At 36.3% G+C, this 21,183-nt stretch overlaps 1 protein-coding gene across 2 annotated transcripts; it reads left to right on the plus strand.

Annotated features, from left to right (window-relative positions):
• The first annotated feature begins 314 nt into the window (after nucleotides 1-314).
• Nucleotides 315-8,150, plus strand: LOC104245600 (oxysterol-binding protein-related protein 1D). Of its 2 annotated transcripts, none has more exons than XM_009801217.2 (8): nucleotides 315-1,302; nucleotides 2,193-2,549; nucleotides 3,447-3,531; nucleotides 4,269-4,744; nucleotides 5,551-5,706; nucleotides 5,849-6,157; nucleotides 6,552-6,896; nucleotides 7,719-8,150. In XM_009801217.2, the coding sequence occupies exons 1-8, from the start codon at nucleotides 787-789 to the stop codon at nucleotides 7,887-7,889; spliced, it is 2,415 nt and encodes an 804-aa protein (XP_009799519.1). In that variant the 5' UTR covers nucleotides 315-786; the 3' UTR covers nucleotides 7,890-8,150. The 2 variants fall into 2 exon arrangements, with proteins under 2 accessions (XP_009799519.1, XP_009799520.1); XM_009801218.2 differs by having other exon boundaries at nucleotides 1,212-1,302; nucleotides 2,089-2,549.
• Nucleotides 8,151-21,183: the final 13,033 nt, after the last annotated feature.

Here is a 21,183-nt window from a genome sequence, read left to right on the forward strand (position 1 = left end):
TTAATAAAAAATTTCGCACTTTATATATTACTTGACACTGCCTTTTCAATATTTTTTTTAACACGTCCAATATTGTATTATTCAAATCAACATACGATAATCTGTTCCTAGCCACGCCACACATAAGCATAAATGACACAGAAGAATAATAACATTGGCAGAAGATATTAGGGGGAAATTAAAATTGGGGCCCCGGTAATGTTAACACTGCGCATGTTAGCTGTCTTCACAATCATTACATCTACACTAAGCAGTCCAAAAACAAAAAGCCCCCCATGCATTTAAATCCTATCACTGCACACTCTGCCTAACCTACGCACCCCGATACTCCCCCTCCCCTACACTGTGCTTGCTTGTACTCTTCACACTGACATTAATGGATCTGTTAAAAGCTAGCTCTTCAGCTATATACCTCCTTTATATCTGTAGCTGCTTCACCTATACATATTTATAAATAAATTATTATACACAATATTTGACAAATATATAGTATTAATTAATAATTCAAAAAAAAAGGACTATATTTGCTGTTACGTATCGGTTTTCGATCTTATGTCATATCGTAACTGTTCCGGTTGTATCGCCGATTCGATCTCCGATCGGTTACTCTGCATCGCATTTTCAAATAAGGAAGAGAATCAGATCGGCGATTTTCTTTCTTTGAATCGCCGATTTTTTGAGAGATCGTCGTTGCATTGTTCAGCATTGATGGATTTGCAATATGTGAGATGAATTGAGAATTTTTTTTTCCTGTTTTTGAGTTTTATTTTTTGTTTTTTTGAGGAGATGAATCCACTGTGTTGCATTGCACCGGTGTCGATCGATCGCGATAAAGGAAATCCGGCGGTGGTAAAGTCACAGTCCGTGACTCAAAGTCAGCTAGGGTTTGATAACAATGCGGCTGTGAAGCCATTGAGTTTCAGCTCGAGACAAAGCTTTTCTAATGCACAGGTGAATGCTGATTCGGATTCGGGTTTGGCTCATGAAATCGAAGACAACTGGAATGATTCGAGAGAATGTAGTAATAAAGGTTACAGCTGTGGAAATGGAAGTGTTAGTGTAGCTGGAGTGTTATATAAATGGGTGAATTATGGGAAAGGATGGCGTGCGAGATGGTTTGTGCTAGAAGATGGGGTGTTGTCCTATTATAAGGTTCATGGACCGGATAAAATTGCTATGAGTCCAGGGAAAGAAAAGGGGTTAAAGGTTATCGGGGATGAGTCTTGGAGGTATATGAGGAAGGCTAACAATCGACCGTATGGATCCAACAAGTGGAAACCATTTGGGGAAATACATTTGAAGGTAGATGTGTGTGTGTGTGTGTGTGTGCGCGCGCGCACCACAAATACATACAGTGAATAAGTTAAAAACTACGGGAATGCACCTGATCAAGCATATCCTTGTTTATTGTTTAGTTTTGTCTTAACTTTTAAGTTAGTTTGTTACATACTTGTGAGTTAGCCTTTTCGAACACTTATGGAATGTAATCTTGAAATTTAAGTTGTGCAATGCATCAATTTGTATGTTTTAAGGATTGCATTGAAGTTTATCTTAGAAATGTGAACTTTGATTTATCAGTCTGTAGACAGGAAATTAGTGTCAAAGAGTCTGGACCATAGGACATGGATGCTCAGAAATGCACCATTAAGATAGAAATCAAGAAAATTTGACTTAGTTTTCTGCTTCTGTTCCCATATATTGTAGCATAGGTCATCAGAGCAGAAGAAAAAAGTTTGTAAAATTTGTTGCGTGCATATAACTATTGATTGAGGAACGTAAATCTTTTACTAGATAAAATGAATGCTGGGTGAAAGAAATGAATAATGATAATCTTAAGAGGAATAGTCTGATATCAAATGTCTAAATTGTTTGTGTGAGGAAAGATAAGGCATGCTTTGTTTACTACCAGAGTATCTTATTGTCCAGCATATGAGAAATGAATAAATCATCTCGTATTACTTTACTGGTTGCTGATCTGCCATATCTGCCCTGTGTCATAAGTTCCTACAGATTCTGGATCACTCTTCCATAGTTAATTCTTGTAATTTTCAACCATACTTAATGTGATTCATAAATTATCCTGTACAGATTCTGGAAGTATGCCTGTATCTGTCGAATTACCTCTACTTGTGGTAGGCTGTGGGTATATATATTCTGATCAACTAGCAAAACTACAACAATATGTCATACAGGTCTCCTCAGTCAGGGCGAGCAAGTCAGATGACAAGAGGCTTTCCATATTCACGGGAACAAAGACACTCCATTTGCGATGTCAATCTAGAGAGGATAGGACAGCATGGATTGAGGCTCTTGGGGTTGCGAAAGATCAGTTCCCCAGGTTGTTGTCAAGTGGTGATTTTGCATCTTCCGAAGATTTTATCGTTTCAACAGAGCAGCTACGATCAAGATTGGTACAAGAAGGGATTGGTGAGGCAGTTATAAAAGATTGTGAGTCTATCATGCTACATGAGGTCGCTGAGCTGCAAAATCAGTTGAAGGCTCTTCAAGTTAAGCATATTATGCTGCTGGACACCTTAAGACAGTTAGAGGTAAAGTAAAAAAATTTAGAAGTGTTTATCTTAAGAGAAGGAAATAAAGTCTTGGTACTAATCTGTTTTTTCTTTTTATGCATCAAATTTCCTTTACTGAGTTACTTTTCTTGTCATGTTAGTGTTTGTCTATTCTTTCTATTTTTGCTCTGAATTTCCTGGCAAGACCCCCTTGTTATTCAAATTTTCAAGCCTAGACTTCCCGAGTTCAAGAAAACATAAGAATGTCTTTAGGAGTCTGAGCTAAAACAAATTCTAAAAATGGAGCCAGCGGCGATTTTGAATTCCTTGGTCAATAAGGTATCTCTCCACTATTATGCCTCAACTTAGATGTCCAAAGCCAGAAAAATAGATTAGGTATAAATGAGGTGAAAAAAGAAAAAGAAAAAAGGAATACTTACAAGATGTATGATTGAATCAAAGTGATTTTTACTTCGTTCAAGCATTTTTTCTCCTGTCTCATCTCAGTTAAGATGGGTCATGGACAAATTTGTCATTGATTTAGTTGCTATTTCTCTGAGAAGGTATTGCACTGCTCCAAGTTGTTTGAGATGGAAGCTATTTTGTCATTTGTGTTGAAGCTAAGTGTCTGCTTATCTCTCCTCTGCCCAGCTTCTTTGATGCAAAAATATAAATCCATGTGATTTATGAGGTAAAGAAGTAACAGATTTATTTTAGTGCCAAGTTCGAAAGATGAATACAACAGTGAATATGAGATGGTTCCTTGATGTATGGGCTTGTCAAATATAGTTACATTAAGCTGATGTTTGAATTCATTTGCTGATGTCTTGTTTTGATCTCTGAGTTACAATATTGCTACTTAGTTTTCAGTGCACCGGGGACTTGATGCATTTACAACTTGAAAATTAATGCACTACTTCTCACCCTTTCTTGCAGACGGAGAAAATTGAGCTGGAAACAACTGTTGTGGATGAAACAAAAGAACGAGATTCATGTTGTGGACAAGGTCGAAGATTTAGTGGTTGGTTCCTATCCTCCAAATCCTTTTATATGGAGTCAGAGATTTGTCCAGTTTTTCTGTATACCAAGCGTGTTGAAAATTTTAAAGATCTGGTACAACATGTTCTCAGTAGCTTTTGATCATTGGGTAATTGGCTTGTCTACATTGTTGGGAGCCTACATTTAATACATCAATGTTTATTGATTGTCCTAGAATCCTTTTCCAAGAATATAAAGCACTTATGCACCTTGCATAATACAAAAATTTATGCACCTACAGCCACCATTCAATTTGTTGTTCAATTTCAGTGTTACTGTTCCATGTTATTACAGATGATCTTTTTGGGATCTGGTTGAACAGTGGTAACCAAACTTCTTGTCTGTAAATGGTTAGATGTTTTCATTTGAAAATCAAAGGGCTTTTTACATTTTACATTTCACCTTTTAGAAATGCCTTTCAAAAGTTTAGTCCTTATGAAAGTCAAAGGGCCTTTTACAATGTAAAATGCAGCTTGCAGAAAACATTTCAAAATTTAGTCCTTGCCATAAATTATTAGGTGTGTCCGAGCAGTAGCAAAGAGGCTTTCGTCTGTTACAGCTGAGGATGGTTTATGCAAGTTTGCAGTGAAAAGCAGTTAATAAAACTCTGGGTGGATTTCTTACATTTCCTTTCAAATAGATTGAAATTATAATTTGTTAGTTTAATATTTATTACTTTAATAATAAGATGGGAGATTCAACAATTCATAAATGTTGCAGATTTCTATTCCATTATGTCTGAGGGCAGTGCTAGCGACTCTGATGCTGACAATGAAAGCCGATATGGAGTAGATGTTGAAACAGATGAAGAAGATGGTGCATTTTTTGATACTAATGATTTTATGTCTGCTGAATCTCTTAGAAGTGCTTCTTATCGCAGTAGAGAGGGTGCTGGAAATGCTTGTAGTTCATTAACGTTTGAGAATGAGAACCTCTCTGGTCATACAAGGGAAGTGGGGATAGAAGTGAAGGCAATCAAATATCCCTATATCAAAAGAAGGGATAGTCTGCCAGAACCGAAGGAAAAAGAGAAGCCAGTTGGTTTGTGGTCAATAATCAAGGATAATATTGGGAAAGACCTCTCTGGTGTGTGTCTTCCAGTATACTTCAATGAGCCTCTATCTTCACTGCAGAAATGCTTTGAAGATTTGGAGTACTCACACCTGGTTGATCAGGCACTGGAGTGGGGAAAGCAGGTAACTTGTCAGCTTTCATTTTTTCTTCTTGTTTTTATAGTAGCAGACAGCTTGTTAAAAAAGCACGTAATGGTAATTCTGCTTGGCAGATGAAAGCAGATGAATAGTTTCCTGCTATCTGTTTCATGTGGTTATTATCACTTGCCTTCCTATCTCTTATTTTTCAACATTGTGCACAATAACTATTGTTTGAATCTGTTGATGAACTGAGTATGCTGGTAGCGGTGTAAGCCATCTAAGTGTAAAAAGTTTTGGATTTCGGTACGAGATTTAACTATTTCTTGGAGGAAATAGCTACAAGTTTGCCAAATGAGTAGTTCTTTCGAGTAGCAAGCTTATTAATTGAGTCACTGGATCATTCCTGTAAAATAATGGGAACCCAACCCACTTTTTCATCTAAGTTGTTATATAAGATCCTATTGGAATTGTAAAATGGAAAAAGATAAGGCCTTTCTACTGCATATCTCGAATCCTCACCTTGATGGGTTCCTGATACTTGGCTGCCATCAGATGTTATAAGTTCTGCTTGACCTTCATCTGTTGGCATTTTCTAATTTCATTTTGGTTAGCAAGTTCTAAATAGTTTCTGCTGCGAGTCATGATTATCACACTGCAATTGTCGTGAAACTAGTGTTGTCTATGCAGATGTTTTTATGTTTTTGTATTTAAAATTCTCACTAATATTTTGTCCATGAAATCGCTCGTGATACATGGTTATCAGTAGTTCTGCCTAGATCATATTTGTGTTGCATCTTCAGTAAGTTTTGATATAAAATAATTGACTCTCCCTAGTTAATTTTCTGCAGGGGAATGATTTGATGAGAATCCTTAAGATTGCAGCTTTTGCTGTATCTGGTTATGCATCGACTGAAGGCAGGCAATGCAAACCTTTTAATCCTCTACTTGGTGAAACCTACGAGGCAGATTATCCAGACAAGGGGCTACGCTTCTTTTCTGAAAAAGTAGGACTTTCTTCTGTGAAATGACTAAAGATTTGAACTGTAAAAAACTTCATGAAACTCTATTGCTCCTGTTTCGAACTAGATGGCACAAATCTTTGTTGCCTGTCTCTTCAATAGCTGATCTTGTGTGCATGAATTTCAGGTTAGTCATCATCCCATGGTTGTTGCATGCCACTGTGAGGGCAGAGGGTGGAAATTCTGGGCAGATTCTAATCTCAAAGGGAAGTTCTGGGGACGTTCAATTCAGCTTGATCCTGTGGGGGTTCTAACCCTGCAGTTTGAAGATGGCGAGACATTTCAGTGGAGCAAAGTTACTACTTCTATTTACAATATAATAATTGGCAAAATCTACTGCGATCACTATGGCACTATGCGGATCAAAGGCAGTGGTAAATATTCTTGCAAGATCAAATTCAAGGAGCAGTCTATTATTGACCGAAATCCTCATCAGGTAATCTATGTACACTTTATCTGATCTTATAAAGTTTAGGGGGAAGCAAGTCCATATAAGCTATAAACTGAGTGAATCCAAAAAAGTAGTCAGATAGTCAATGTATAGAACTTTCTGCCTTTTCTGATTGTGGTAATAGCATCCCATGGATGAACTGGTATTACCAGAGCCTTGTTTGGAATAGTCATTTACTAAATAAGTGCTGATGAGATGCTCCTTTTCTGACTGCTGAATATTTGAACGTGTCTTTTCAGATCTTTTAAAATTATGAGAAATTAGTATCTTTCAAGTCATAAAAATTATGTCAACATCCATTTAAATTTTGAATGGAGGAGCATATGTTTCTACTTGCAATCAAAATAAAAGATTAACACCTATGTTCTGTAAACAAAAGGTTCATGGATTTGTGCAAGACAACAGGACAGGAGAAAAAGTGGCCATGTTATTGGGGAAGTGGGATGAAGCAATGTATTACGTGTTGGGAGATCCAACTACAAAGCCAAAGGGTTATGATCCGATGACTGAAGCCATATTGTTGTGGGAGAGGGACAAATCTAATCCTAAAACAAGATACAACCTCACACCTTTTGCAATATCTTTAAATGAATTGACACCTGGCTTAAGAGAGAAGCTGCCACCAACCGACTCAAGGCTGAGGCCTGATCAGCGCCACTTAGAGAACGGAGAGTACGAGCTGGCTAATGCGGAGAAGCTCAGACTTGAACAGTTGCAGAGACAGGTACTCATTCATGTCTTTCAGTTGTAGTTTGGTTGTGCACTGCTTTAAGTGGTTTCATTTGAAACATAAATATGGGATGAAGGAAAAGGTGGACATTCAGGCAACCATTGATTCTACAATGTAACTTCCGTCTAGTAAAACCCTGCTTCTTTTATATACCTGGAATTACGGAAACAGTATGAATCATAGTATGATTTTCTTCTGTATACATTCAATCAATGTTCATGATATTGGTATCTATTCACTTTGGATCTTACTTGAAAGTTGAGATGTCATTGATGCACATTTTGCTATCTGTTTGATCTTCTATTCTTATTTTGTCTTTGTTAGGAGCTCTTTGAAAAATTTACTTACTTATCTATTTTGTCATAAACAAAGAGCTTTGTGAAAAATCATGCTTTCGGCTTCTGTCATCTCAATTGGCTATGAAGAGCAGACAGAAGTAAGAAGCTAGAATGTCTTTGCCTTTTTGGATCTTTCAAGTCCCATAAGCTGCAACTAGAATAGTACCTAAGCTTTTGAGGATGGTGTATATCACATTTATCCACGTGGAATGCTTTTTCCATGGGGAGGAGAGAGAGAGAGAGAGAGAGAGAGAGGGCAAGGGAGGGAGGCACGTTAAAGAGTGAAAGAGGAATTGCTACAGCTTTCCTTCTCAGAAAAAAAGAGGAGTTGCTACAACTTTAGAAGCTTCTTAAGAGTATTTTTAACTGAACAGAATGCACATCATTAATAGTATGTTACATACGCAACCATATATCATGAATAGTCGATGGTGATTCTAAAGGTCACTGATTAACCAAATTATAATTGGTTCTGCAGGCAAGGAAACTACAGGAGAGAGGTTGGCGACCAAGATGGTTTTCCAAGGATGAGGATGGTTGTTATCACTATGGTGGTGGATACTGGGAAGCAAGGGAGAAACATAACTGGGAGGATATCTCTGATATATTTGGGCAGACTAGTGATCCTTCTCCAATAATCGAGGAGTAATTGCCATTTGCCTGTTAAGCCTGCTCTTCATTTCTCATGGAGGTATATCACATGTGGATTTCTACCAATTAGGATTTAAGTTTTGATATTCTTTTTTCATGATGAAACTGGCCAGTTTAAGCGATGTGTATAGCTCTCTTTAGGTGCTTGGTTCAAAGTTCAGCTTGACATTTTATTTCATGGAAAGTCGGAAATTATTCAGCTGAAACTTGGAACTGATATCTAAATTGTAGACAGTTCAAATTAATTGTTCTTTTTAAAGCTGTCTCTAGTTTACTCCCTACAGCTCGATCAGTTTACAGTTTACACTAACTAAAATGGAGCGCTGAGATGGGCAAAAATACTTAAGCTTAGCAGAGACTGCAAACTTCAAAGCGATTCAACTATTCTTCTCTTTTCCCTCCCTTCCTCCCTCTCCTACTTCTAGTTATTTTCTTATAATACTGCAATGTAGAAGATCTATAGGACCCTAATTTGCCTTAAAAGATACATCATTTAATATTGAAATGAAATGGACGTGAATAAAATTTGGAGTAATAAATATAGATAAATTATATAATTGACTTCAACTTGGTATTGAGGCACGTTGATTGAATTATTGGTTGATACAATGAAGGAGAAAATGTCAAGCAGTTTTACTATATCCTACTATTGAGTGAAAGAAAAATGTCCTTTAATTTAGATTTAAGCAGCTGCAAATCTGTAAGAAAAGGGAAGATGATAGCAAAGAGACATTTAAGTCAAGTATTGGAAGTTTATCACTGAGGGTTAGCGCCATATAGATAAGATCCCTTCATTTTCAATAACAAGTCTGGAGTTCGAGCCTTGGAATTAAAAAAAATGGTATGGAGTGCTTTCTCCTTTAATAGACTTTACCAAATTTGAATTAGTCGGAATCTTAAAGTGCATATTGAACACCAGATGAGAAACCAAAAGAAAAGTACTAGAAGTGTGCTTCAATATCACGGAACATAACATATATTAATATTATATAGTTAAAACAAAAAATTCCCCATATCATATTTCTAATAAAGTTGATTACATCTAGGGGTGGCAATTGGGTGGGTCGGGTCGGATATGAACGTGTCAAAACGGTTAATTTTAAAAAACAGATAAATTATCCGACCCGACTCATATTTGAGACGGATAAAAACGGGTTTATCCGGCGGATAATATGGATATTCATATTATCCATGGCTTCTTAAATATGATCACTTATGAGAGAATTCCTAGTCTTCCAAACCTGAGGAACTCCAATTTGAGGCTTTACAAATGTAAAAGTTAAACACATTAGTTATCCATTTGGTTATCCATTTTTTAAGTGGATAATATGGTTCTTTACCCATATTCGATCCGTTTTTAAATGGTTCATTATCCAACCCATTTTTGATGGATAATATTGGTGGATAACTATTTTCTTTTAACCATTTTGCCACCTTTAATTACATCCTTTCTATACTCCTTAATTTAGCCGTTAAGGTTGTTTTAAACTTGTGTTTATTTTACTAAAAATGAGAATCTTCCATGCAATTATATAATTTTCTAATATCTTACAATTTTAATAAGGTATCGCTTACTCGACTTATTATTAAAACAATGAAACTTTCAGATATTTAACTTTGTATTATTGTCTTCAGATTTTTGAGGACATGGCCTATAATAAGAAGGTGTGAATTGTCGAGTATTAGAGTTGTAGATTAGGACGTAGTGGAGCATTTTTCTACTTCGTATGGGGTGTGAGGCTAGTTTGACAAGATTGTGTCTTAAACTGCTAGCGCTTAATGTTGTGTTCACATTATTCTTCCGCTTTTTATAGTACCAAACCTTATTTATTTGTTATTATTATTGCTTTTCATCTATTATCTGATCCTTATAATGATGTTATTATTTCTATGGTTTCTGTTGATGGTACTGATATACTGTCTCTTTTTGTCTTCTTGAGCTGAGGGTCTATTGGAAACAATGTTTCTGCTCCCTCGGATAGGGGTAAGGTCTGCGTAGACTCTATCCTCCCCAGACCCACTAGTGATATTTTATTGAGTTGTTGTTGGTGGTCTTGTTAATTATTTTTAATACAACTACCTCGAAGTTTCATGCCAAATTAAGACACTCTATCTAATACACGCTATTATATTAATTTATCCATTATTATATTAATAATATCCATCCAGAGTCGGTATGGGCTGGCGAGGACAAACCATTTGCTACGTTTTTTAACTCAGGAATAAATTAACGGAAAATTAGTTCAGGTTGCTATTTAACTGTTGTCCTTATTTAAGTTTTGCAAAAATAATTGGCGGAGCATAACTTGCTCAAAGTTATGCCGGGGTGGGGCAGACAAACTTTGAACTAGCCAAAAAGTTATCTTATATATGAGTAGGAGCGGCAAACGGGCGGGTCGGGTCGGGTCAGATATGGTTCGGGTCGAAAACAAGTAATGAAAAAATGAATAAATTATTTGACCCGACCTATATTTAATACAGATAAAAAACGAGTTAACCGGTGGATAATATGGATCCGTAACTTCTTGCATAAGATCACTTTTGGGAAAATTCTTAGTCTCCCTAACTTAAGGAATCCCCAATTTGAGGCTTTACAAATATAAAAGTAAAACCCATTGGTTACCCATTGGTTATCCATTTTCTAAATGGATAATATGATTCTTATCCATATTTGACCCGTTTTTAAAAAAGTTTATTATCTAACCCATTTTTTAATGGATAAGATGGATGGTTAACTGTTTTCTTTTAACTATTTTGCCACCCATAACATGAGAACGAAACTTAAATACCAACCCTTGAAAGGGATACCAGGTGCAAATTCAAATTAATTAACAAGTCCAAATCAAGCATTATCCCCCCTACAGGTCCATACAGGTTGGATAGAATACAAATAATCTCAATAAGGCATAAATTGTAGAATAATAATTTTTTCTGAAGTTTTGACGCTTCCTCTGTTGTTCTGTAGTGTTTTTGGGTATGAAATTGAAGGAATGCACCACCTCACGACGTAAATTTTATGAGGAAAAAAAAAACCTATCATGTTATAACTTTACATATCAAACATGATTGGTTAACTTTGAAAAATAGAAGAATGACTTATAATCAATTCAATTTTATTGATAATGTCAATATTCTTTACAGTTAGTGTACATAATTTAAACTCAGAGACTATCTAGACCTATGTATTTTTACATGCTTTCATTTTTTTTCACGCATTCATTTTTGTTTTGGTTGATTTTTCTGCCGTGAATATCCATTCAATTGTGAATGTTATTTAAAACATCGATTTTTGGAGAAATTACAAAAAGATTCTATTATAGAAAGTTTTCTAAAATAGAATAAACGATAGATCAAGAGAAAAATACATAAATTCATTGACTTCTGTACATTTCGCGCCTTTAACATATGCATCATGTTTTGACTTTCATGTCGGCGTCCTCTTATTTTTGTCGGCGTCCTCTTGTTTTTTGTAATTTGTCTCTTAATTTATTATTTCGTGGCACAATTACAGAAATGTTTATTTTGTAAGAAGTAAAATAGAAATAGCGAAATAAATAAAACAAAATGCAGAAGAGGATATGGTGCAAATTGAAAAATAGTGTAAATATAAGGGATGCAAAATGCATATAACCCAAATATATTGCTTCTATTAATTACTAGTATACATTTATTTAAAATGCTAATTCTGTGAGATTTTTCAAAATTTTCGTTTTCTTAAAAAGTAGGTTTATAATGGCTTTTGGGTTCACTTAGGGATCGTTTATTTACAAGGATAAGGGATTATAATTCTGAACTTACAAATGAAACTCTCTTATCCTATGTTTGGTATAATTTTTTAATTTCAGATTTAGCAATCCCAGAATTATTTATAATAACTATCCTGGGATAAAACTAACAAAACAACACATTTTTCTTTTCCATAACTCCTCTCTATGTTTTTTAAAAAGCCAAGATTATAAAGACAAAAGTTTATCTATATTTATTTAGTTAAAATCGAGGGTCTATAAAAGTTTATCTATAAAAGTTCTCTAGCCGATGGTTTATCGGAAACAACATCTCTGCCCTTCCAGGGGTAAGGGTAAGGTTGCGTACATCTTACCCTCCCCAAACCCTACTTCTGAAAAACTACTAAGTTTGTTGTTATTGTTGTTGTTGTTGTTGTTTTTAAAATCAAATATTTTTCTAAATTATGGTATTTACTATGAATGTCCACTACTCCTACTACTCTTTTCCATGATGTAATTAACCCCCACTATCCCTTATTACTTTTATGGTTATACCTCCAACACCTCTATATCCTCCTCCATGATCTTTATCCATGATCCCAATGGTTAATGTCATGTTTAAAGCAACTTTTTTTGTAAGCCTCTATGTACTAGTATATAAATAGAGGCATGAGATATGATTATGACACACTCAGAGTCTGGAACCAAAATATTTTCATTTGGACTCAAGAGACAAAAATAAGTGCAAAAAATAATTGATGACATTTTTATATATAGCGCATGTTTTAATGCGCTATACCTTAATAGCCAGGTACCCCGTTAAGATATAGCGCATGTAATACATGCGCTATACTTATAATTTGCTGACCCATGATAATTGGTAAGTATAACACATTTATTATATGCCCTATATGTACATCGCATATATCACATGCGCTATACTTACCAATTGCCATCCCTTCACACTGGATATTTGCTTACTTAAGGAGGAACATTCGTCCTTCAAAAAATCATTCTGAAAAAAATAGTCATCAGCATTCTTTTTATCGCTTCATATTCATCAGTATTTTTTGAATTTTGCTACAATGTCTGATGAGCAAAAAGTTAGGGTTGTATTGTATTGGGGTGGTGAGGTTGTGGTGGAGAATAACTCGGTACACTATAGTTGTTCTCCACAGAGTATTGTTAAGTTGCCACTCACATTGGAGTACGACAATTTGGTATCTTTGAAATGTAAAAGAATGAGTGTGAGTAAACGTTCGGTTAATATTAAGGTAATCGGAAGATATCCCTATTTGCTTACTCCGTAAGGGGTTTCTTGTTATGTCGAGTTTAACATCGAAGATGATGAAACTCTGCCTGACAAGAATATATAACTTTATCTCTAAACGTACAATTCATAATTTGTAGATACCCTATGATGCACATTATCGAGTTGTTGATAACTCGCGGATGGACCATCATGATCCAAACCTCCAAAATTACGTATATTCCAATTGTTGGTTGGTTCATAACTTATAAAATTTCTGGTAACCCCTATGAAAAATATAATAGTTAGTACGGATATGATATGAAAGAATTATACTATTACAAGAAAAATTAAAATTTACCACTCGACGTGTGAATTATGTATACTTGGGGACCATCCATGCTGCTACATTTGGGAGAAATTATGTCCTCGCTCCTCATTAGCCCGTGGAGATAAGTTTAGTTCTGGCCAGACTCTTTTATACAGAACCTGTTCGGATAAAACAGTTCTAAAAATACCACCAGATGATTGGGTGTTATCCATATTTTGCGGAACATCAATATTGCTGACGTCTTCAGGCTTGACGTACATTTTCGATATTGTTAATACAATAACATTTCAGTGTTCATCTGAAGTCCTCAAAAAATCTTGCCCAAATCTCACATGTTGTGATGGCGCCGATCACAATACTTGGCAAGCCGACAATCACAATAAAATCACGCATCTTTAAATTTGGAAAATATAGTAATATAAGTTCAAGAGAAAAAAAGATCTCATAATAAGAAAATACCGCGACTCAATATAATATCCCCCAAAATTCGGGTGTCACTGAGTACATGAGCATCTATACAATAACATGGTGTGACTGCTGAAACACTATATAGGAAGGTAGAATAGTATAAAAAACTAAAAGATAAAGGAGGAGAGTCAAGGTGTGCGGACGCCAAGGCAGCTACCTCAATAGTCTCCAAACTGAATAAGCTCCAACACTAGCAACCTCCGTGCCCGAAAGTACCTGGATCTGCACACGAAGTGCAGAGTGTAGTATGAGTACAACTGAAATGTACTCAATAAGTAACAAGACTAACCTTGCGTTGAAAGCAGTGACGAGATCAACCATTACAGTCTAAATACAGAATTTAACGGAACAAAAATGACAGGAAATATATTAATAATATCTCAAAAAATCTCATAATCTGTTGGTACACAGTACAAGAATGTAGACATGCTTTCAGGTTTAACAGTTAAGCTCAATACAGATAAAATATGCCAAGTATGATTGATATGAGAAATATTTCATCTCTATATCTACATGTCAATGTGCATGTCACATGTGATGCAACACAATGAAAATATCACGTACTCGCACTTTTAGTGGACTCAATCCGACTGACTCAATTCTCGCTCATCACACTCAGTCACTCAGCACTGTACATTACCTACGCTCACTACTAGTATGTCAAACTCCGGAGGGGCGGATCCTACCTGTCACACCTCCTCTTTTACCTATACCCCCGAGAAGGGTGTAAAGGAGTTTTTCCAATTAAAGGACAAGCGAAACGGGATTTATTGTTAAAAGATTCAGAGTCGCCACTTGGGATAATTTATGGTATCCCAAATCACTGGTTCGAATCCCGAATCGAGGAAAAGATTGACTCTGTTTTACAGTCTACGAACACAGAAATTCGGGTAAGGAATTCTGTTAACCCGGGAGAAGGTGTTAGGCATTCCCGAGTTCCGTGGTTCTAGCACAGTTGCTCAACTGTTATATTTGGCCTATTATCTGATTTTAACATATGATCAAACCTATGTGCATTTTTAACTTTATAACCGCTTTTTATTTAATTTTAAGGAAAAATTGCAACGTTATTTAAAATACGTCTCGAACCAAGTCACATAAATGCACCCGCGGTCCCTGACACATTTTATCCAACGTTGTTGAGATTTAGATTTGGGTCACATAAATGCACACCCGAATTTTATAAATTATATATCACTACTACGTCACAGGAACCATACCCATAGCTATGATATTCTCATTAATAGCACCCAAAGCAAGCTAAGAATGTCCATTACTATTTCCTAAAGCATTTTTGAAATTATCGTGAGGCACAAGAATTATAGAAGGAGTCATCCACGTAGGGGGCCAAACTGAACCAAATGTCCCCTTAACCGTAAGTTCAATGATCATTGTATATATAGCAGTAGATACAACTTCAACAATTGTCTTTGTTTAAAGACCATTATTTTCCTTCTTTAGTTTTTCAATTTTTAAGCATAAAAAATTCAAAAAAAAGCTTCTCATGAAACAACAATGCTCATGTGCATCCAGTAAGCTACTAATAGCTACCTTAAGAACAACAGTAGTTAAGCAATCTTGCATGGAAAACAATAAAAGCAGCTATCGAGTCCGATATCAGATAAGAATAAGAAATGTTCTGAGACTAAACCTAGTAAACTAACACTAATGAGAGTATTATATTTCATGGCTTCATGCAGTTCAACAATTCAAACAGGCATTCAATATTTTTAACTAAGATAAAACAATTAAATGATTTAGCATAAGCCAATAAACATAATATTCAACTAATCCACAGTAAAGACAAATTGAGAATGGACCTTAACTGAGGCAACGATTTTTCATTGAACAAAGCTCCCAGCAAAATTCATACAATGACCACTCATGATAGATCCTAGGCCCAAAATCGATTTGGATCGGAACCTCGATATCAACCCTTTGTTTGGGGCAACGAACTGGGATATGACCGGAAGCCACTGCCACCAAATTCTCCCGACCAAAACTGATCAACTCCCTCTGGAATTTTGATTTTGAAATAACATGCTCCAATGGCTTCTTCTTTGATAATTTAGAGGTTTCGAAAGCAGAATTCTAGGATTAATCTGATTTCGCTAATTGGAGATCGGAGAAGGAAAAGTACAAAAAGGTAATGGGAATTAGACCCACATTTTAATATTCACTAGATTAGAATCTGTTGAAGAGTGAAGCTTGGGATTATAGTAGTGTTCAGTTGATTGGAATAAAAATTGATGCATATACTCCGATCCCTCTATTGGATTAAATGGTATTAAGTTCACATGATGACCACGACTCCATTCATGAAGCAATTCTGCCAGTTCATTTGCATGCTCGACCGAATCATTCACTCCGGCTAATAGTGTATATTCAAAGGAAATCCGACTTCTAATTAAAGAGACAAAAGCAAGAACTGATCTTTTTGGATGGAGAAAACGGCGGAATCCAATTTTGGTGTCCCCTTATTTTAGGTGTTAGATACTATTATATAGGGGTAGGGATTAGGTTAGGGGTATGAGCCTAGGAATTATGGGCTTGAGAATTATGGGCTAGGTCCAAAATTAGGCCTAAAAATGGGTTGCTCGAGCCCAAATTTTATCCTTTCTCTGTGACGAGACTAAAAATACGATCTCATTTATTAATTAATCCTACTTAAGTAAAATAACTATTAAAATAAGACCGACCATTAAAACAAAACTATTTTTGGTATTTTCAAGATTAAAAATGACTACAAAACATTAATGAAACTATTTTTTTTTGTAATTTTCGTTTTCTTGTAATAAAATAAGGTAAAAGAGTAATAATGAGTTGAAATAGCTATATTAGGCCTAAGTTAAATATTTACTTGCTAAAATATGAAAAATATTGGGGAGGGTCAAAAATAACATGTCTACAGCTGCCCCTCTTTGACTGGAAATACGAAGTATTTTCAGACAAAGAACGACTAGACATGTTTTTTTTTGACCCGACCCTTATTTAAGGAAACCAAAACTAAGAGAAAAAGGGAATGTGACCGAGCCCTGGTATCTGAGATGCCTACATATCCTTGGCTATAAAGGAATCAGGCCACGTGTAGTTCAGAGGTGAGTGAGATGATGGAGTATACCGAGATGGAGAGCCAGTCGAAGTGCCGTTCCGCTGAGGTTCCGGTCCTCGGTCCCGCTATTACATCAAAAATAAAAAATGAAAAAGACTAACTAAACCTATCAGCTACGAGTTACAAGATTCCTATCTATGAGTCTTCTGAAGCTTGATCTTGAGTCTTGGTTGGTTCTTCATGCGGACCCTGATATGAATCTTGATGCTTGTTAGCTGCATGTGTTGGTTCAATCTTCTCAAGCTTTTCAAACCAAGACGGGACATGCAGAGCTTGTGACCTCAGCCCTGTCTTGAGCAGCTCACATCTTTCATTAACTTCTGCATTTGGATTCACTTCTTGCCTTTCTTTTTATTTTTTTTTTGTTATTTTTATTCTAGATTGTGACTAACTTCTATTGATCATCTAGGACTGCTGACTCGCATGCTTGACGCGAGCTTCTTTTGTTGCTGACCTGAATTGCATTCTGAATTGAATTCTCTTTTTTTCCAGGTGGGCGCCTGATTGCTGAACTTGAACCGTCTTCTCTTGTTACTTGACACTGTTTTCCCTTGCACCTTGAATCATTTTCCCTTGAAACTTGAACTGTCTTCCTTCGAAACTGCTTTCCCTTGAAACTTGAGTTTTCTTCCTTCTACACTGCTTTTCTTAGAAACTTGAGTTGTCTTCCCTTGTTCTCCAGGTGGGCGCCTGATTACAACAAAACAGGCAAAACAAAAGAAATTTTTTCTGCCCCAGTTTGCACTAGGAAAATTGTAAACCACTTGTACTATTGATGCAATGATGAGAGTAAACTAAAGAATAGACTAGGAAAACTATAAACTAAGCTTGACTAAGATGTTAATCCTAGGAGAAAATTCATCAGACTAGGTCCTTTTCTCTTTTTATTTTTTTTTATTTTTTTTGGTATCTTAGGAGAAAAATTCATCCGACTAAGACGTTTATCCTAGGAAAAAGTTCATCAGACTAGGTCTTCTATCTTAGGAGAAAAATTCATCAGATTAAGATTTCTATCCTAGGAGAAAATTCATCAGACTGGGTCTTCTATCTTAGGAGAAAAATTTATCAGACTAAGATTTTGATCCTAGGAGAAAGTTCATCAGACTAGGTTTTCTATCTTAGGAGAAAGGTTCATCAGACTAAGATTTCTATCCATAGAGAAAATTCATCAGACTAGGTTTCTTATCTTAGGAGAAAAATTCATCAGACTAAGATTTTTTTTATTGGGAGAAAAAAATCCATCAGATTAGGACTTTTTATCCTAGGAGGAAAAAACGTGAAGATTAATGGCAAGATTTTATGCACAATAGCAAGACAAATAAAGGCAAAGATTTGAGAAACTTCCCTTTGTCGGCTCTTCTCTTTTTTTTTTGTTTTTTTTCCTTTTGTTTCTTTTCCTTTTTTTTAATCACTTTCCTTGCACTGCTTTGTTCCTGTGTCACACAAATAAAACTTTGTCAGTTTTCAAAAGGTGGTGGTCGGTTTGTGGCCTTGAGTCTTGAGCACCTTGGCTTTTGCTCGATCAACTTGAATCGGCTTCAAGAGACTTTTGCTCTGCATCAACCCTAATTGTTTTACACCCGGTACCATTGTATTTCTGGCTCAATCAGCATTATCCCAGCTGGAGATCTTTTCTTATATCTTGAATGACTTCATGCTTTTGAGAAATTTGTCTGTTAGGGAGAATCACCAGTTATCTTACTTGCGCCAAGTAGGCTGATAAGAGCCTTTTTTGGGGAGCCTTTGCATGAATTCTCAAGGTATATTGACAATAACAATTGAGTGCAGGCCAAATTTACTTTATGCAACTGAAAAGCTGGTAGCAGATTTTGAAATCTTTTCTTGCTTGTTTTGACAAGGACTGACTCAGAGTGAAGGACACAAATAACGCAAAGAAACAAGTATTAACAAAAAATGCCCCTGTCGGAAGGACAGAAGGAAGAGTTTTTTTTTCGTTCATTTTTTTCCCAATAACTAGCCTTAATGGTCATGACATGCATTTTTGACTTAGTGGCTGATTTATCAAACTAATTCACTCTTCCCTTTTACTATTACATAACAAGTATGTCATTGTACCTGATAACTGGCTATGTACCCACTACGGAAACAATGGGCATTTTAAAGAAAATTGCCAGACCAGGGTTCAGTCTGCTCAGAAGAACAAAACATTTGCTGATAAAGTGACTACTAGCAAATGACTAGGTACCACTCGCAAAAAGCGGATGCTGCCTGCGTGAACTAGGAAATCCCTTATTCATCCTTTTTATGGTAACAAAGGAACCTAAACTAGTTTGGGTTCCTAAATCTAACCCTTGATGTGCATGAGTAGGGAACAATGAGAGGGAGCGGACTGCGATGGACTACGGATAAAAGATGCTCAAAACATGCAGCTGAAGAACATCATGAATTTCTTCTCACTGAAAGCCCTGCAGGAAGGGAATGTATCCTTGAGAAGAAAGTAAAGGGTACATTCTCAATGAATGAAAAAGCAGAAAGATTCCTTTTTGCACTTGAGTGGGAACGAGCACTATGTGAATGACCTAAAAAATACTGTCATCATTCCGATAACTAGCGAAGTAGTATCAATGAACAAAGGAAACAAGAACAGTCACTCCTGCTAATCATCAAGTGGAGAATGAGATGATTGAAGTCACAACCATAGGATGAAGGAGTAGTATATGCAAATTTCTCACCTCCGAAAAAACTAACTCAGCCGGACCTGGTACGTGGTTTGCCAAACTCAAGTGTCACCTGGACATGAGTTCACAAAAATGTTGGAGGATGAGGATAAGGGATCTCGCACAATTTCTCAAACTCCAAGGATTGCATAACCAAAATGGCGTAGCTGAAAGAAAGAACGGATCTGGAAATTACTGCATGGACTGTGCTCATCGCCTATGGAATCGCCAAGACACTCCGGGTAAAAGAAATGAATACTTCTCTCTCTTTAAGAACAGGTGTCGGACCAGGTCCCTCCTAAATCAAAATTCACCAGGAGCTGCCAAATTGGAAGAAAATACCTTGTTCTTGACAACAGGAAGGATCAGCTTGGGAAGCTCAATGCAAAAGGACGAGCTAAGGAATCCTTCTGGGGTACAATCCACAAAACAAGGCCACAGGGTCTCCAACAAATGAAGCACAAAATGGTAGGAGATGCTCATGGGGTATTTAACAAAACACTCTCCCTTGCTAAGAAAGAAACCGTGAGGATTAATATGATGAACCAATCCTGCCTCTAAGAAATATTTGATGCTTCAAATCAGGAGGATGATAAAGTAAGCAAGATGAAGGAGACTGGAAAAAGACAACGCAACATCATCCTCCATGTCTCACAAAGACCTGGTACATCACTTGCTACCACTGAAGCTGAAGGACGAAGTAAAGATACAGCTCATGGCACTACACAAGAAGCAGAACATAATGTGTGGGAAATCAAATTAATCTCCATATCTCTCTCTTCAACCAACTTTTGTCTCAAATTTGAAGACCAAAGTGCACCTAACATTATTCATGCCACATCTTCTGGGAGACAAGGAAGCAAAACGAAATGACCTCATCAACAACTGAAGAGAAATTGCAAACACATTAAAGGGTGAGTTCCTCTTCTGAGAGTCAATATGAAGAAGGGATTGATCGGTGGAAAGCATTGCAGAATAGAAGACCAAACTCTAAATATTTGCATCAAAGCCTCAAGTAGTGAATATTTCGAATAAATCAAGGTGAAGACGGGGTCACGAAAAAATCTAATGAAGAACCTGATCCTCCATCTGTTGACTGTGTAAGACACCGTCAGGTAAAGGTATCTAAAGTGTTTTCTGACCAAGCCTAACTCACATCAATACCGTTATAGGTAAACACACATGACGATCATAGAAGCTAAAGATACAGTTATGAACTACAAGAGGGGGGGGGGCTGTAAAACCTTGTTCAAAAGATTGTTCTTGCATCAGGTTCCTGTATCTCAGGTTAGTTAATGTGCTTAAATTTTGCATGCCCTTTCTAAACAAAAAAAAATTAATATAAATATCTGTAATTCAGCTACCACATCATCCGACTTTTCAACATTTGTGTGTCATGTCTTGTCCGTCAAATCTCTTCATCCCCTCTGCGCGGTAACACTTCCCCACAAACCTACCGCTGTTTTCAGAACTATTCAGAACCTGTTTCGCTCTCCATTCATCATTAGTTCTCCTTCCAATAAAACTTTCTTTCTCTCTCACCTCAAGTCATAAACCTTCGTCTTCCATGTATATCTAGGATCCTCTTCCCATCTATGTCTTTCTCTCTCTACTCGTCTACTAAGTACTCATCTAATGGCGATCGAACAATCTTCTTATTCCCCCGCCATTAACACTGCTCCCACTTCTTCATCATCATTGAAATCATTCCCAGAACATTTTTGTTTCA

This window comes from Nicotiana sylvestris, chromosome 12 (genome assembly GCF_000393655.2).
Source record: "Nicotiana sylvestris chromosome 12, ASM39365v2, whole genome shotgun sequence".
NCBI lineage: Eukaryota > Viridiplantae > Streptophyta > Magnoliopsida > Solanales > Solanaceae > Nicotiana > Nicotiana sylvestris.

Coding starts and splice junctions, on each gene's coding strand:
- LOC104245600 (XM_009801217.2), top strand. CDS start 787: ATGAATCCACTGTGTTGCATTGCACCGGTGTCGATCGATCGCGATAAA. Junction 2,550..3,446: donor ACACCTTAAGACAGTTAGAG/GTAAAGTAAAAA, acceptor CCTTTCTTGCAG/ACGGAGAAAATTGAGCTGGA. Junction 5,707..5,848: donor TACGCTTCTTTTCTGAAAAA/GTAGGACTTTCT, acceptor CATGAATTTCAG/GTTAGTCATCATCCCATGGT.